Below are 17,777 nucleotides of genomic sequence, written 5' to 3'. Positions count from 1 at the left end.
TGATTTAATTAAATGGTTTTTGGAGACATTTACCTTAATAAAATAATTGATTCAGATGCTCTTCTAAAAGTATATTATCTTTGTAATATTATTGCTATTATTATTAAAATTTTTGTGTTGATATATCTTGTCAGAATGTGACTTCATTGGTAAACATTTCATAATAGTAGGTCATTAATTTAGAAGTCTCTGGGAGATCTTCAGTAACAAAAATTCCCCTCATTTATCATAAGCTTAGGTAAATAGCTTTTAGCCAACATTAATTTGATAAGTATAGGATTTTTAACTTTTCTGGTGTAATTATTTTTTATTTTTAAAGGAGAAGAAATATACTAATTTTGCATCTATTTACTCAAGAATACAGAAATTAGTATTCTTAACTTTAAAAATTGAGATAAATGAAATGATATTCTATAATTTTCTTATTTTTCCAAAAATTTCTTCCTTTGAAAAATATCTTCTTTTAGAATTTTTAGATGGGTAACAAATTAAAAATAATAGTTCCTTTAATTGTTTTAAAATTAGACCATAGCCCAGTGGCGCAAGTCAGGATACCAAGACATGCCAGAATATGAAAACTTCCGCCACCTTCTGCAAGCCCCAGTGGATGATGCCCAGGAGATTCTTCACTCCCGGTTTCCAATGCCAAGATACATCGACACCGAACATGGGGGCAGCCAGGTAAGTACTGTTAGTTGTGTGTATTTGTTACTGCTTTTGCAGTGAGATGTTCCTACCTGCTTTCTGACTTTAATTTGAATAGACTGCTTCACCAGGTAAATGAAAGAGGAAGGGGATAGGCAGGAGATGATGGATCCAGCAGAAGGTATGCTTGCTTTCTGCCTTAGCTTTGAGAGCGGAGCGATGAGATTATTGACTAGTTGCCTGAAGCTGGCAGTTTCTCTCATTTTCTGCCTCCAGCCCAGCTCTCATAACCAGGAGAGTATCATCATGGAACGCTAACTTCAGCTGAGCAAGGAGACATGGACAGCTCGGGAAATAACGTAGTGTACTTTTCTTAAAGCCGTTATTTCCTGATTAAGTCTATGCATATGAAGTTTGTGATCATGTAATATTTCCTGTTTTCCTCATTCTGTCATTCCAGTTTTGTAGAAAATGTCATGTAAGAGGAAAGTACTATGTCATTATAAAAGGCTTTGTGGTTTGTAGAATTATGAGGATTAAATAAGGTACTTATCCACATGTACACACGACCCTTTTGGGCCTTTCCAAAGTCTAGGTTGGACCCCTTAACATTCTTAAAACTCTTTTTAGTTCTTCCTTGTAATTCTTCTTTGAGTTGTGTTAAACTGATTATAAGTTGTTAGAAGTTTATTTTACTTCTCTTTTAAGGTGGGTCATGCTTTGTTTTTTGCTGTGTTCCTTGTGCCTAGCACAATATTACAGAGTAGGTAGTAAATATCAGTAACTGTTCTTCAGAAATGATAGCAATTATTATTAGGGTTTTATTATATTTATAATAGCTACCATGTATTGAGAATTTGCCAAGCCGATAGCACTTTACGTACCTTATCTCACTCGATCGTCATAATAGTCCTATTATCTCCATTATACAGATAATAAGACTGAGACTTAGGTTACTTGTGGCCCAAGAAACACAGTAAATGGAGGAAGTGGGATTTGAATCCACATGTTCTGACTCTAGAGCCAGTTGTCTTGTGTTAAACTGTGTAACTTATATAGAGTAGAAAAAGATTTTGTATGGTACTAAATTTCAGACGATAAGAGTGCCTGTGTTCTTCCAATATGAAATAATAATTTATGGCTGTTTCTCTCATTGATGTCTCACCATGTGCAGTGCTGTTTTCCTCTTTTATTCTGTTTTTTTTTTTTTTTAAATTATGATAAGGCATAGTAGATAGACGGGTAAAATGTTGTGTAGGTTGTCTCATAGTATATAGCCTATAGTTTAAAAAAGTTTGAGAGTCATTGTTTAAAGAAACAGAATATATAGATTTTCATGGTTTTTATTTTTATCATTTTTTGGAACTTCAAACCTCTGATGATGTTTCAGACCAAATGTTTAGTAAATTTCACACTAGCTTTGTCATAATTGTGGCACACATAATTTTTATATGCTTAGTTTTAGATTCAACAATTTATTATTTGTGATTAATATAAATGTATGATTTGGAGAGAAGAGGGTGCATTTATTATTTATTTGTAACATATAGTGGCCTACATATTTCAAAATTTAGTTCATTTTTTAAAAAGTTACATTTCACTGAGATTAATTTTAACCACAACATATTAAATAAAATTGATTTTAGATGGCATAATGTATTTGTTTAACTTATATCGACTAAGTCTATTTTTGATGGATAATGTTATTTCTTTGCTTTTAAGGCCCGTTTTCTGCTTTCAAAAGTCAACCCTTCACAGACTCATAATAACATGTATGCCTGGGGACAGGTAAGTGTAAATAGCAGATCTTGGAAGTTATTTCTTTGTGTATTTATAGTTTATTATTTCACTGAGAGCTACATTTTTTCCTATGTATTTGGTAACACTTTCTCCTGGAAAAATAATGAAAAAGTAGGAGTAGAAAATAGAATTAGTATTTGGTGGCACAGTAGGAAAAAAAGTGATCATATGAAATAGATAGAACTCTTTTATATTTCAAATTTAGTACCACACCCTTGAGAAAAAAGCAATAAAATGTATAAGGTAGAAGTGATGATTTAAACTTGATGCTAGGCCATGAACCTCAAAAGGCCATAGTCAGCCAGGAGAGGTAGGGACTGTAGTTGAGTAGGAGAGGATGGAGGCCTGGAAAATCATTATTAATATATTTTAATTGGGTAGATGCTTTACCTCTTGGTACAATATATCAACATTTATCGATATTGGTACTTTAGGGTACACAGCAATCATTGCTGCTTTTGAAGAGCTTGTCGACTATTATTAAAGATAAACATACATACCTAAGGAATTAAAATACAAGGCAAAATGGGATATGTGCTTTTAGAAAGACATAAAGTATTACAGAGGTTAGAAGAGGAAGAGAGGAGGAAGTCACATGGTGGCAGCAGGAGAGGGTGTGTGATCGGAAAACAGCTCAGAAAAAGGGACATTTCCTTTTAGAATGATTATTATTTGTAGCCAATAGTTGGAAATTACATGAGAAAGGAAATTCTAGGTAGAGGGTGGTATGGCTGAAGTAGAGTACATGTAGGGATGAACAGTAGAAGACAAGCTGGAAATGTGTCATCTGACCATGTGGTGGAGGATTTTGAATACCCGGTGGAGGACTGAGGAGTCTTTATTGGTTAAATGATAGGACGTTATTAGATGTTTTTGGACAGAAGAGTGAATTTGAGTCTTCGATAATATAGTTGAGTGGTAAGATTAATTGGGAGCAGTCTATAGATTAAAGCTATATCTGTTGAAGTAATCCAAGTTAGAAGAAATGAATGCAAGGTAGTGAAAAGGAATCGATTTGGGAGATGTTTCTATAGTAGACAACAATGGGACTTGATTAGAAGCTGCAGGAAAATAAAAGTTATTCCAGGGCAAGACAGCTGTACACAAAATCTGAATTCTGATTGGGCTCTGGATTTGAGGGGGAGAGAACTATAATTGGGATGATTTGTGAAATTTGAGTGGAGTATATGTCAGATACTAGTACAATATTACCACATTTCTTGAGTGTGATAATGGCGTTGTGGTTATGTAGGAGATTGTCCTTGATCTTAGGAGATATATCCTAAAGTGTATGAGGGTAAAATGTCATGATGTCTTCAACTTACAGAAATGATTCAAGAAGAAGAAAAAGAAAAGGAAAATATACAGAAACATAAAGCAAATGTGGCAAAATGTTAATCAGTGAATTTAGGTATAGACTATGTGCTGTTTATTGTACTTTTAACTTGTCTGTAGGTTTGAACTTTTAAAAAAAGAAATAGTTGAGGGAGAACAAAGTAATTTGGGGATGTGTTACTTTTGAAAACTTGTTTCTTAATTTCAGTTAGAATGTAAACAAAATCATCAACAGTAACGATAACTAGGTAACTAGGAGAACAGGTGCCAGAAGTGGGAGAATGGAGAGGAAATGTTTGACTTGAGACACACTGAGTTTGAGATACCATCTAGATGTCCATATTGAGCCAGCTGTTGCAAATTTGTGTTTGGTGATCAGGGAAAGGAGGGGAAAGTTGACTGTAGAAAGGTGATACTTAAAGTCATCACAGTGCATGTTTGTTCAAGGAGAGAGAGGCAAAAGAGGCATGAGATAAAACCTTGAAGTATGAGTGGTAGGAATATTTTATAAATAATCAGAGAGGTGGAGGGAAAACGAAAAGAATACCATGTTGTAACAGGTGAGGGAAGGCTTTGTAGAAGGAAGAAGATGGGGGTAACAAACACCAAGCTGCTGCAGATACTTGAATGGTTATTATTTCAATAAGTAGAATTATTTCAATAGGAAGGTGAAGACTGAAAAAAGGTAGATGGATTTGATGACTAGGGGGTCCTTTGTGGCCTGTGTGGTAAGTGGTTTTTAACGTGGTATTTGAGTAGAAAATTGATTGCGAAGAATTAGTAGGTGGTAAAGAAATGGAAGTTATAAGTATAAATGATTCTTTTGCAGAAATATTCTGAGTTTGAATAGTAGGATAGAAGGATGATTATTATTAGGGTTAGGGTACAGAACTTGTAGACTAAATGTAAGGAGCTAATGGAGGCACACAAAAGAACGCCTTGGAGATGTTTAAGGTCCTCAGAAGGAGACAGTGTGATCACCAGCACAACGTATCGGGAGTAAAGTATTGGGAAGGAGGCAGGTGGTACCTCCTGTACTAGATCACATACAGGTTGGACCTATCTGCCTAACCTTAGATAGACCGTGTTTCCCCGAAAATAAGACCTACCCTGAAAATAAGCCCCGGTTAAAATCTCAGCCAGACGGACGCATTTAGTATGTTATGACGATGTTCCAGGAGAAGATGACATGACTGTATTTGAATAAATGTAGATTGTTGTACAAGAAAAAAATAAGACATATCTTGAAAATTTGCCCTAATGGACATACCTTTGCCCTAATGGAGCAAAAATTAATATAAGACCCAGTCTTATCTTCGGGGAAACACGGCATTTCAAAGAGAAAAAGAGTGCATTTGAAAAATTGAAAAAAAAAAAAAAGATTGAGATCAACTCAATGCAAATTTTTGATAAGATTGAATTGAGCATTAGTACTTATAATTTCAAATAAGATCTTCTACTACATAAATTAGAAAATCCATATGTGAATTTTTTGGCTTGACTAGAAAAGTAGATCTGGGGTTGAGTGAATTGAGGTGGAAAATATGTACAAATGAAAAATATCAGGTATAATTATAGGAAGAAAAAAGTAAGAGCTACCAGGTTATTATTAGGTTGTCACATTCTTGAGACCTTTGCTTCTCTGTGTTAACTATAAATGTAGACTAAGGAAATGTATTTCAGTGTTATAAAATAATAGAGTTTTCAAAAGAGGTAATAATAACAGCTAAAACATGTTGTATGGCTACTCTGTGTGCCAGGTATTGTTCTATTTGCTTTACACAGTTTAACTCACTTAATCATTCCAACCACCATGTGAAATAGGTCCTGTTATTGTCTTTATTTTACAGATGAGGAAGCTGAGACAGAGAGGTTAAGTAGCTTCCTCAAAGTCACACAGGCAGTAAGTGGCAGAGCCAGGATTTGAGCCCAGGCAGTCTGGCTCCAAACTCAAAGAAGCTCTCTATCCTAGTGCTGTTGCCTCCCTTCATTAGTAAGGTTTGCAAGGTCTTATGAATTAACATATAAAAACACATAATAAAACTGAATTTCCTTTTTTCAGGAGTGATATGGCATGTCTGGCTATGCCATTCTAGAACCACAGGAGCTAATAAATTCTCATCTCACATTTGCCACTAACTTGCTGATCTCCTCTGAAAATTACTTAATTTCTGTTTTAGACTTTACATACTTGTCAATTAATAATAAATAACTTCAATATCAGGTGAACAATCTAAAAATCCTGATATAAAATATATCTCTTGCTATAATAAAATTTCATTATTAATGGGTTGGATTACCAGAGTCCTTCTATCAACACTGTTTTCATTAAAATAGAAGTTAGGAATTTTCAGTAAATCTTGTTAATTCTATAGAACCTGCAGAGATCAATTAAAATGACTTGATAACTTATAAGCATAGTTTATTTAAAAAATGATGTGTTTGCTTCCTTCCTGCTGGCATTTCTGTTAAAAATGTGCAGTTGGAATTTTAGTACACAGGGTGCAAGAAGGAGACTTACTCCTTAGTACTGATGAAAGCACCAATACCTTCAAGAAAATTAACGCTACTTTAAAGAGAAGGTTGAGTATGGACCTACTCTAACACCAATAGGTAAATTGCAGTACAGATATGGTGCTGACCACTTGGAGTTAGTTCAGACCTCACAAGTTAAAGGACACGGTCCACAGCAAGAGGGCCTGCACAACTTTAGATGTCCACTGCAGGTAGGATCCCAGGTACTCACACTTCAGCCAACTGGCTACAAATCCGTGTGTGTGTAGGAGGTTCACATGCCCTTCTCTCACGTTCAGTAATTCGCTAGAACAACTCATAGAACCTAGGAAACACCTTATTTATGATCACAGTTTTATTATAAAGGTTACAAATTAGGACCAGCTAAATGAAGAGACAGAGTGAGGTCTGAGAGGGTCCCAGGTACACAGCTTCTGTGCCCTTTCCCCATGGAATCAGGGTGTGTCACCTTCTCGGCACATCGATGTACTGGGGGTGCCAAACAAATGTATACACATGACTTGCATTCATCTTTTGGTATCGGTGTATATTGAGTATTATGATTTTGGCACCTTCTGTATTCGTCAACCGGGAAACTCCACTGAACTTTGTTATCCAGAGATTTTTTGGGTGGCGCCTTTCTGTAGGCATGATTGATTGAATCCTTTGTGCCTGTTTGAACTCGATCTCCAGCTCCTCCTTTCCCGTCCCTGCAGGTGAGGCTGTCTTAAAGCACCAACCCTCATCACATGTTTGATGTTTCTGGTGACTGGCCTCCATCCATCCTGAGTCATCTCATCTCATAGCATAAACTTTCCTTGGTTGTTAAACATTTGCTTATACATTGCTGATAGATTTGAAAGTATCACACTATGTTTTAATCATAGCAAATATCTTTGTTTTTCTAGGAGTCTGGAGCACCTATTCTCACGGATGATGTTAGTTTGCAAGTGTTCATGGATCATTTGAAGAAACTTGCTGTGTCCAGTGCAGCTTGAAGTGCTAAACATGTTAAGGGCGTTGAAGAAGATGAAGTAGTATTTCAGTTTCCATTTTTTCCCTTTTTCAGTTCATCTGTGGAAACCAACAGAGATATCTCTCTAGACTCTCTTTGTACTAGTGTGGTTTGAAACAACATGGAAAAATGTTCACGTTTGTAGATTAAGCTGCGATGTAAGAGCATTAAGAACAAAATTGTTTTGCTAGCCACAGTATTTATTATAACTGGTTTTGGAAATTTGAGGTCTTTATAACTTAATTATGTTAAAAGAGTAAAAATAGAGTGCCATATACTACAGGGACATAACCATTTGTATATTGTAGACAAATCCAAGTGGCACTGTATGTCCATGCTGACTTTCGAAAACTTGTTTCTTAATTTCAGTTAGAAAGTAAACAAAATCATCAATAGTAATGATAACTGTGAACATTTTGCCTGTTCTTTTTCTGTGATTTTCAGCACTTATATTTACACTTTTTCTGTACTTATTCTGTTAAGGCAGATTTATTTTTATGATGATTTGTTTAGGAATTATTTGACTTTATATATGGTAATTTTCATGAGGTAATTTAATGTTTTTGGTCACTTGGAAAAACAGCTTAGAGATAAGTTTTTTTGTGTGACAATCCCACAACTGACAATAAATGTGAAATTCCCAAAAGTACCCAACTTATGTGATTAAGTGTGATAATTTTTTAAAAAGGCAGATAGAAAACAAACCATTTTGTGAGAATGCGTTTTAAAAAGCCTTGGCAGTATAAAATGACTAATGTAACTAGTAAACCAAATTTGGTTTTCACAGCATGGTTTTGTTTTTCCCCTTGTTTTTCTGAGATACATTTTACACTATATACTTCAGTATTTTAACACTATTTTGGGAGTTTACACATTACTTTTTGTTTCTGCTTCCATTTTGTGAACTTTATTAAGTTGTGGTTCTTATTGAAACAGTATTATATAATGTGTTGTTGAATTATATCATGTGGTGATGCTGAATTCTGTTTTGATTTATTCATTAATACCATTTACTTTCACCTTTTAAAGTTTACTTGTAGCAAATGTTTACATTGCTAAAGCCAGATATATTTAACAATAAAATTTACATCAAATAAAAGGTGGTGCTATGATGTAAGCTTAGGACAGTTTTGATGATTGAACTTGCATGAACACAATCATATGATGGTAAAACAGACAGAAACTTAAAAAATTGTTTATATGTTATACTCAATTAGATTAAATAAATTGCTCTGTTCCATTTTATTTGAATTGAATTGTGCTAGGCATAAGTACCAATAAACTATACTTTTTCTCTGTTTTCCTCCTTGTTTTGATACCTAGCAAAGTCTGAGAAGTCTAATGTAAAATTAAAGCATGTAAATCTGCTATCAGTGGATTAAAAAGTCATTCATTTGTTAAAATAACAGCTTTATTGAGATATAATTCACATACTATACTACTATACTACTTACCCATTTAAAGTATATAGTTCATTGGGTTTTAGAATATTCAGCACAATTTTAGAACATTTTTTATCACCCACCCCCCTCACCCCCAAAATAGTTACTAATTTTTGCCATAAGGAATTGTGTTTTGTAGTTAACGTTTTGATGATGCTACATGTTTACTTTGCCTGGCCCCTTATGTCCTTTAAGAATGCATTATTTCTTCTCTTGAGTGAACTTGGTACTTACCCCTGAACTGTCCTCTACTTCTAAATTAATTACAGCTGAAGATGCTAAAGTATCTCGATTTAATGGATAAGGATGAACAAATATATCGTCATGCCCTTTTAGCTTACCATTGGAAAGAGCACCCTGGATCATTTGTGTATATCATTTAGCGATTATTAAATTGCTAGGTATGTAAATAGACTGTTGAAGGAAGAAATGTTTGACCCTTTTAATGCTGAGTAGATAAAGGATATTTGCTAAATCACTGGCAGCACTGAGAAGCTTTGGTGTGTCCACAACTATTTTGGAATTCATTTTTGAACCTACCACGTTTAGTGACTTTATCTCTAAAAATGGCCTTAGACCTCATCTATACACTTACATTTTGGTGTAACAGGGTAAATTTGTTTTTATTGACTGGTTCCAAAAGTGAGCTGACATTTTGTCTGTCCAGTTCCCCACCTGATAAACTTCCATCTCATATTCCCTGTCTCGGGGACTGCATGTAATGAATACCGTTTACCCTTCTCAACATTTTTAGCAATTCTACCTCTCCAATATCTCCCTAATCTATTCTCTATCTTCCTGTTACTCTATCTTCATCGTACCTAAGCTGGTTTGGTGAAACAGCCTCCTAAACCAGTCTGCTGCTTTCCTCCATCCCTCTCTTCATTTCGCTGAAATACAGATCTGATCATGTTACTCCTGTTGCCCTCATAATAAATTCCAAACACTTTGGCCTGGTGACATTGTATACTCCATATCAAATTGAATCCCATCTCGCCCCTAGAAAAATAGAACAAAGGACACAGTAAAAAAGATAGCAATGGATAGGGGTCTCTAGTTCTACCTACACCTTAATCCTAAATGTGGCCTTCGGGATTCTTATAATGCAAAAGCAGATGCATTCTTTATTGGCTATTACAAATTTAGTGCTGTGGCTTATTGCACTTGGTTTTATTTTAAATGAACATGTTTTTTCAGTTATTTTTCAAACAACACTGACAGATTAGGATTATTTGCTTCCTAATGCCCATCTTTATATTTTTTATTTTCATTTTCCATGTCTCCAATATACGTGTATACATTTTGTACTCATAGGTGCTTAATTTGTATTCATCTTGAGCATTTTGTCAAGTTCTACAGATGTTTCTATTTCTCCTGTTTGCTTCTTAATAGTTTACCTTATGAAATTAAAATATTCTTATGTTTATTCTTCCTCTGTTTAGTCTATTGAAACAAAAGGTGGTCTAGGTCTAATGTATTATCTGGTGAATACAATAATAGGTATGAAATACCAGGTATGAAATAGTGAAGTTACATTACTAAATTACTAAATCAGATTGTTTTTTCTTCCCCTTCTGTGGATTATACTGACATAAAGCCCAGTTATTTGGGTTGAGTATGGGATGGTGGGAAATTGGGGACTTTTCCCCCCCTAAAGAAACCTCGAAAAAAATAAGTAAATGGTAATACTTCTAAAGCATTTGGAAGATGGATAGAAATACTAACTTTAGGCTTTGTTAGATCAACATAGAATTATATATTTTTAAAAGTTAAGGATAAAGACTAAACCAAGATATATAACATTAAAACTAGAATATGTAACTTCCAAACCAGTAAAGGAAAAGAAGCAATAGAAGTAATTTGATCAAAGAGAAGGAAAGAAGGATTAAAAAGGGAGCAAAGGGAAAGCCTGGTAGATAACATGAAAAGGAACAAATAATATTTTTAGTGTATTTTATGATTATGGAAAAATACTGGCCTTTCACTGTAATGAACAAACATTACATGTACTATTTTCGAACCTTTTGCAAATTTGTCTGAAGACTTCATAAAAATTGATCTTTTCGCATATCCCTGTTCTACAATCTTTGTTCAGTTGATTGAAGAACACTTTTTATTCATTTTGAAATTTTGTTTTCTCATTTGAAGCAGCAGGTACACAAATAGGAAAATTTATAGAGATAAACTTAGTAGAAATTCATAAAAATCCCATTTCACAATGAATTCCTAAATTTTTAAAACTGTTTCTTCAGGGTTGATTCTAGTGGTTTTCCAAAAGCTTCTTGGTCAAAAAATTGTCCACTGAAATATATAAACTAGGACAGTCAAGATAAATTTCTATTACATTTGGGAAAACCGTCAAGACTTTCTTCTTTTGCAAAAATGAGAATAAATGGCTGCATGTCGGTGAACATTGACACTGTTTGATCCATTGACTTAGAACAAATGTCCAGTTACTGTGAAAGTGATCAGAGCATTTGAACATTGATATTTTAATTTCTTCTGGCCATGTAAGACCAACATCTTTTGCTGCTTTCCTGGCATTCTTAAAAATGTGACTCTTTCTTCAATGTCAATGTCTATTTTCTTACATTTTGTTTTTACATAGTTAATAGGCTTCTCTACAATTTCTGTGTGCCAATCTTCAAGGAACAATTTCAGAGCTTAATGTTTCACTGCATACTGTTGAAGCCTGATTTAGACTGCAACTATTCAAAATTTTTTTGTCCAGGCCAATTAAGAAGCCTAATTGTTACTTAATGACCATGCCACCTAAAAATTGTCTTCTAATGAATTTCAGGGAAGACTTGATGTTACAGTCATATGTTTATCACTCATGAATATAAAAGTAGTTACAAAGTTGAGAAATTGTGGAATTTTGCAGTCAAAAAAGGTCCTTTGAAGTCATTAAGCACTATCTCCTTACTCAATTCAAGAATTCCCTCATAATCTCTTTGATGGTTGGGTATCTGACCTCTGTAGAACACTTTCAGTGACAAGTAAAACAAGACATCTGTAAATTGCTCAATGCTACGAGTGACACTTTTAAAGATAATGTTAGTGAACCAGGAAGGATTAATATGTGACATATCAAACAGAGTTTGATGGATAACATTTAAATCTGCTTTATACAATACAGTATTCAGAGGGACTATAGCCACAGACCTACAAAGCCATCTGGCACTCTGACACTGTCATTAAAAGAGAGTGCAGCAGCCCATCATGCAGGAGGGTTTGCTAATTTAGAAATAGGCTTCCAAACAGGACATTGTGCACCCAGTTTTCAATAGAACTGTACGTTTCCCAGCTGCAATCACCTGAGTTTGTCGGTAGAGAAAGTGCGTTGCAGAGCCCACTGGTGTGAATCTGTTTCTACAGGACATGTGGCCTGCTCTGGTGGGGGACGCCATTTTCTGGTCCGTGTCAAGATTTTGTTCAACTGTCTTGACAGGTAGGGCAAAGCAGCTACAGAATGATCCTGTGTATATATTTAACCTGTTCTGGGGACTATACTGTTTGTTTTGGCAAAATAGGGAGATCTGTAAAATCCACAATTTTTGTAGGGATTAGAAATGTTTCTAAGAATAACACATCTGGAGGTTACTTTGGAGTTATAGTAAAGATGTCATTTTGAAGTGATAAATGTGCTGATTAAAGAACCTCCAATAAGGAAGGATCACATTTTACTTTACTTACTGGTTTTAAGCAGGTAGTTCCTGCCTTCAAGGAAATTTTAAAATAATGTAATCTGCAGAGGCTTAAAAATTAATCTCCATAAAATCCTTGTGAGAGGCCGATAGGTCAAGTACTTTGCATGTTTGAAAACATTTGTGAAGAAGTCAAATTCAAGAGCAGTGATTCTGAAATTTGAACATGCCTAAGAATCACCTGGAGGGTACCGATAAAATGCAGATTTTGAAGTCATTTTAAAACTGAGTCTGAGAGTTTGCATTTCCAGCAAGCTACTGGTGATACCAGTGATTCTTTCTGGACCACAATTTACATAGCAAGTTCAGCTAAAAGCAACATTTTCCTCACGTTTTGGGACTTCCAGAGGAAGAAGTCCAGCAGTCACTTGGAAATATGCATTCTGGAATCAGGAGACTCAGGTTTGCGAACCACAAGCACAGAATTCACAGCATAAATTACGAGATTAGATGACACTGCTCTTATTTAATTATTTACTAAGCGCTAACAAGGTAGGTTGGGAGCAGAGTCAGACGCAGTCTCCTGTTGAGCACGGATTATGCCTTCATGTATGGTGTCTTGCAATGTTTAATTCTAAAATTCTATTTTTAATGAGAACATTAAACCAACTGATTTATCAGATATAGCTTTTCCAGCAAGGAAGTATTTCTATGAAAAAGCCTATTGAGTTACTGAAATATTAATGGTAGTACAATATCATGTAACGACAGAGAAAGTTTTCACTGAATCCTGGGTTTTCGTAATATTTAGAATCTGATTTTAATAAGGGTGTTGAGAAAAATGAGATCCTGAGTAATAAACTGTGAAATGGCTTAATTAACAATTGTCTAATTATTTGAAGGAATATGTGCCCCATTGTTTTGGACCATGAAATAGATTGCCAACACATATTATAAGATGTTCTTAATTAGGTGTATTTATTAATTGGTTAGATAACCATTATGGGCTAGATAGATATGGATCTTCCTGGAGGTAGAAACATAAATTTGACAGTCTGAACTAACTAGATCAACAGACCACTGTTTTGTGTGTTGCTGTATCTTTTCATCTTCTTACACAGAGGGAGCCCACAAAATGTATACATGTTTTAAGAAAGGGGAAAACGGTATTAAAATTGTAATACTCAGTATATACTGATAACAAAAGATGAATACAAGTCATATGTACACATTTCTTTTGGCACCCCCAGTATATTTACAGTGGGCCTTTTCAATTATGTTTACTCACTGAGTACCATACACACTTTTGACATGGCTTGTTGTAAATGACTCTAATGATTAGTTTCCATTTGGAGTCTAAAGTCCAGCATGATTTCAGGGAACTAATGTTTTTTTATTGCTGGTTGTCTGGCAAGAACAGTCATGGCGCCTGCTGTGCTTACTCAGCCTCCACGGGTGACAGCTACATCTGCTTCTCCATCTGCACTTCTCGCTTTTAAGCTGATACCATTAACTGTCTATAACCCTTAAGAATTAGACTGTATCTAATGAGAGAAACTGAAAAACATCTCCATTTTTCTGTAAGGCCTTCCACAAAATGAGAATTCTATGGAATGATGGGGGATTTGTTATGATTAAATAGATTATGAAGCTGTGATTGTCAAATAGAGATATGTTTAAATATGTCCAGAGCTTACTTTTATTTATTAAGAAGGGTATAATCACAAAATGTGTTTAATCATGATATATGCTATCTGTTATATATGGCCCCATTTCTGTCATAGATAAGAACTCACTTACAAATAAAATCTAAAGTTACCTCTACAGAGTAAGAAAAATAAATCCTTAACATGGTATAGTAGACATGTCAATCATCACACCGCTACACTCACAATGTTGTCCCGGTTGCATCCCTCTGCTGAGCTAAGTGGCCAGCCCCAGTCTCTTCCTTAAGCAAAGGGATGGGATCAAGTTTCCTAAAGGCATCTAATCCATAGGCTGGCTGCTGACCTATGAAGCGACTTGTTATGAAAAAGTTTCCCTAGTAAGGACATGATAATTAACTGGACTGATTATATTCTCTTCTTCTAAAAGTTGAATAGGAAAATTCAGAGAGCAGCAGCCATTCTGTAACGAGAGGAAAAATGAAACAAGGATTGGAAGAGACACACTGATGGTGGAACATTAGTGTGAAGATTCCCAAACTCCCGCTAGGGATGGTTCCTAGATTGCCTTGGGAATGGTGACAAGATGCTGCAGCTTTCTGTAGAATGTGGTGAGGTTATGTCGTCCTCTGTCTGCTGGCCCTGCTTTGCAGGGTGGGGATGATGCTTTGTGGGCGATAGGCATGGGAAGGGGGTTTTGGTAATGAGAGTCCCTCTCTGCTTGGGTCTGGGCTACAAACGAGTACTCCTTTGCACAATTCTATGACACCTTGTGTAACATCAATGTTTCTCAGCAGTTGTAGGAGAAATAACTCAGAGATATCATCATTCAATCACGTTATATGCAATAGTATGTAGGTTACATAAGTCCTGATAGACTAGAGATAAAAATGATTTACACAGCAGCACCTCGTGCAAAAAATACCAATTGCTGATTCTAGAATCTTAGAGAAAAAACTAACCTACCAATCAGATATCTGCAGGGAGGGAGGCATGAGGTATTTAATGATTTATCCTCCCTTGAAAGAAAATTATAATTTCATTCCAAATAATCAGTAAAAGATTTTCTATGTGTTAGATGACTTATACATTAGAGTATATTCATCTTTTATTTCTGAGTTCTTTAACAAAATTAATATTAGGATTTTATTTCTAGCCGTCTTTTTTACTATTAAATTTTAGGATTGTGAAACAAAACTTGTCCAAAGATAAAAATTATTCTGTGCTATTTCTTTCTACTGCGAGATGTTTCATTACATTTCTCTGTATTATTTTCACTTTTTACTTATTTATAGAATTGCTGAACTAGCTCTTGAATTGAGTGAACATTTAAATTATTCTTTTTTTATATTAATAAGCCTTCAGTGAACAAAGGAGAGAATGACTAAAGGAAGAAAATAAAGGATGATATAATAAAAATAGCAAGGAAAACATTTCAGAGAAACATCAGAAAAGGCTAAGGATAAATAGTTTGGAGGCACTAACACCATTTTACCACAGGGAGGCACTAGTTACTACATAACTGGAAACTCAAGTGACGTTTTATCTTTCTCCACTTTAAATTCTGAACTTTCTAATTCTTTATGTGATTCTTTTTCTATCAACACCCATACCTTAGTGTTTGATTTTTGAAAGCTAATCCATACTCCTGTGTGAAATAATTGGACCCCAAAGTAAAAAATAGTTTGTTGAAAGGGTACAAAATTGGAAAGTATGAATTTAGCTCCACAGCATGTATGAAAAGCTTTCAAAGTCTGATTTCCCAGGAGATAATTATAAATACACGAAATTTTTTATTTGCTCCATGAGTCACTTCTTTTAAAAGCAGCATTTGTGGATTCCACAGTATAGTCAGAGAGGGTGGGATGGGATTTAGAGGTCACACATCATGCTGGCATCTCCAGATATGACCACATTTTTGACCTATAATTTCATGTAGAATATTGGCCACATTCCTATTTTGGCCACAACCTAAATAGAGATTTAAATCATGACGCTACTCTTTATCAAAAGCACAATAAGCATAACCAGAAAAATTTGTGTGAGAATGTAATTCACTCAATAATGGAAACTGACCAAAAGTGAGAACGTTTTTAGCATCTTAGAATGTCATATGAATGGAGACCTTCTGTGGAGAGAAACAGCTTTGGTAAATGTTAGAAATAGTGTTTCATCTATTTTTAAGCATCAAGGTTTGAGTACTTGCTATTTCCAGTAGGGGTAATCCAACAGAGTTTAGATTCAGAGATGTTTTATTTGTTTTTTTAGTATAATCAAATGTATTTTCATCTAGCAAGGAAGGAAAAACAGATATAGTCTATGTCTTTAGGAAAAAAGTCCACCGGTGTTGACTTAAAGTACAAACGCAGAATAGAGGGTGGCAGAGTGGGACGTTTAGGAGCACGGACGCTGGGACACTGTCTGGGTTCGCATCCCAGCTTTCCCACGCCCCAGCAGAATCACTTTGGGCACATTTTCTAACTTTTCTGGGCTTGCTTCCTCAGATGTAAAATGGGGACAATCATAGTACTGTCGTGCGGGAGACCCTGCCCGCTGCGCCATTTGTCGGGCGGGGCGGCCTGCGGGGTCTCTGCTCCCACTCCCCATACAAGAACGCAGGATATGGTGAGGCCAAAAAGGAACACCCACGGAGCCATAGGTAGGGGAGTCATACCACTATATTCTCTCTGGCGGCACTATACTCTCACTGGAGGCTGGATCCACACTGTCCGCAAACCGCCATCCACGCTTGCCAGCCCAGCCGCCATCTTCTTGCTAGCCCCCATTCTCTCTCTCTTCTCTCTCTCTCCGTAGCCGCAGCAGTTATATTAGCGGCTAATTGGCTAACTGGCTATAGCTGACGGCCAGTCAGCCACAGCTGACGGCCATCTACTACCCGAGCCAGCACTCCTCTACGTGAGGCCGAGAGCCTGTAAACTACTTTGTGGGGCTCTGTCCCCACAGTACCTACCTGTGGGGGCAGAGCCCCAGAAAGCAGTTTCCAGGCTCTCGGCCTCACATAGACAGGTGCTGGCTCAGGTAGTAAATGGCCATCAATGTGATTGGATGGCCATCAGCTGTGGCTAGTTGGCCGTCAGCTGTAACCAGTGAGCCATTGGCCACTAATATAACTGCTGTGGCTACGCTAGCAAAAAGGAGGAAGAACGGGGGCTAGCAAGAAGATGGCGGCTGGGCTGGCAAGTGTGGATGGCGGTTTGCGGACAGTGTGGATCCAGCCTCCAGTGAGTGGACCACAGGCCTCCCTGCATGACACTACCTCTTAGGGTTGAGTTAAGATTAAATGATTGAGGGCCTGTAATATGTTAGATCACTGCCTGGCAGAAATTAAATGCCCTGTATTGGCTGTCATCATTGTCATGGGAATACTTACTCCTCTCTGACTCTTCATTGTCTATTAGAATGTCACCCTGTATTATTTGCCTTTTACGGATGAAGAAACTAAGACTTAAAGACCTTATAAAAGCTTGAACAGCTGGTAAATAGTAAAGTCAGATTATACTGCACAGATCATAATAATGTTACAGATCATACACAAATGCATCATGAAGAGCAAACAAATAATGTGATCAATAGGAATTGATAATATGAATTGAGTGCTCACTCTGTGCCAGGCACTGTTCTACGTGCTAAGGACAACCCTGAGATAGGCAGTATTATTATTCTCATTTTGCATCAAGGCACAGATTGGGTAAAT

The 17,777-nt window shown here is 36.0% G+C and overlaps 1 protein-coding gene across 1 annotated transcript in view; it reads left to right on the top strand.

Moving 5' to 3' along the window:
- Positions 1-8,609, top strand: part of SEC23A (SEC23 homolog A, COPII coat complex component) — a 47,512-nt gene extending 38,903 nt beyond the window's left edge. Inside the window, exons 18-20 of the mRNA XM_019713638.2 lie at positions 526-681; positions 2,368-2,433; positions 7,203-8,609. Of these exons, the coding sequence (XP_019569197.1) occupies positions 526-681; positions 2,368-2,433; positions 7,203-7,292 (312 nt within the window). The 3' untranslated portion in view covers positions 7,293-8,609. The remainder of the gene's footprint in view (positions 1-525; positions 682-2,367; positions 2,434-7,202) is intronic.
- Positions 8,610-17,777: the final 9,168 nt, after the last annotated feature.

The sequence above is a fragment of the Rhinolophus sinicus genome, linkage group LG03, assembly GCF_036562045.2.
Source record: "Rhinolophus sinicus isolate RSC01 linkage group LG03, ASM3656204v1, whole genome shotgun sequence".
Classification (NCBI taxonomy): Eukaryota; Metazoa; Chordata; class Mammalia; order Chiroptera; family Rhinolophidae; genus Rhinolophus; species Rhinolophus sinicus.
This window is presented reverse-complemented; position numbering and strand designations above follow the sequence as displayed.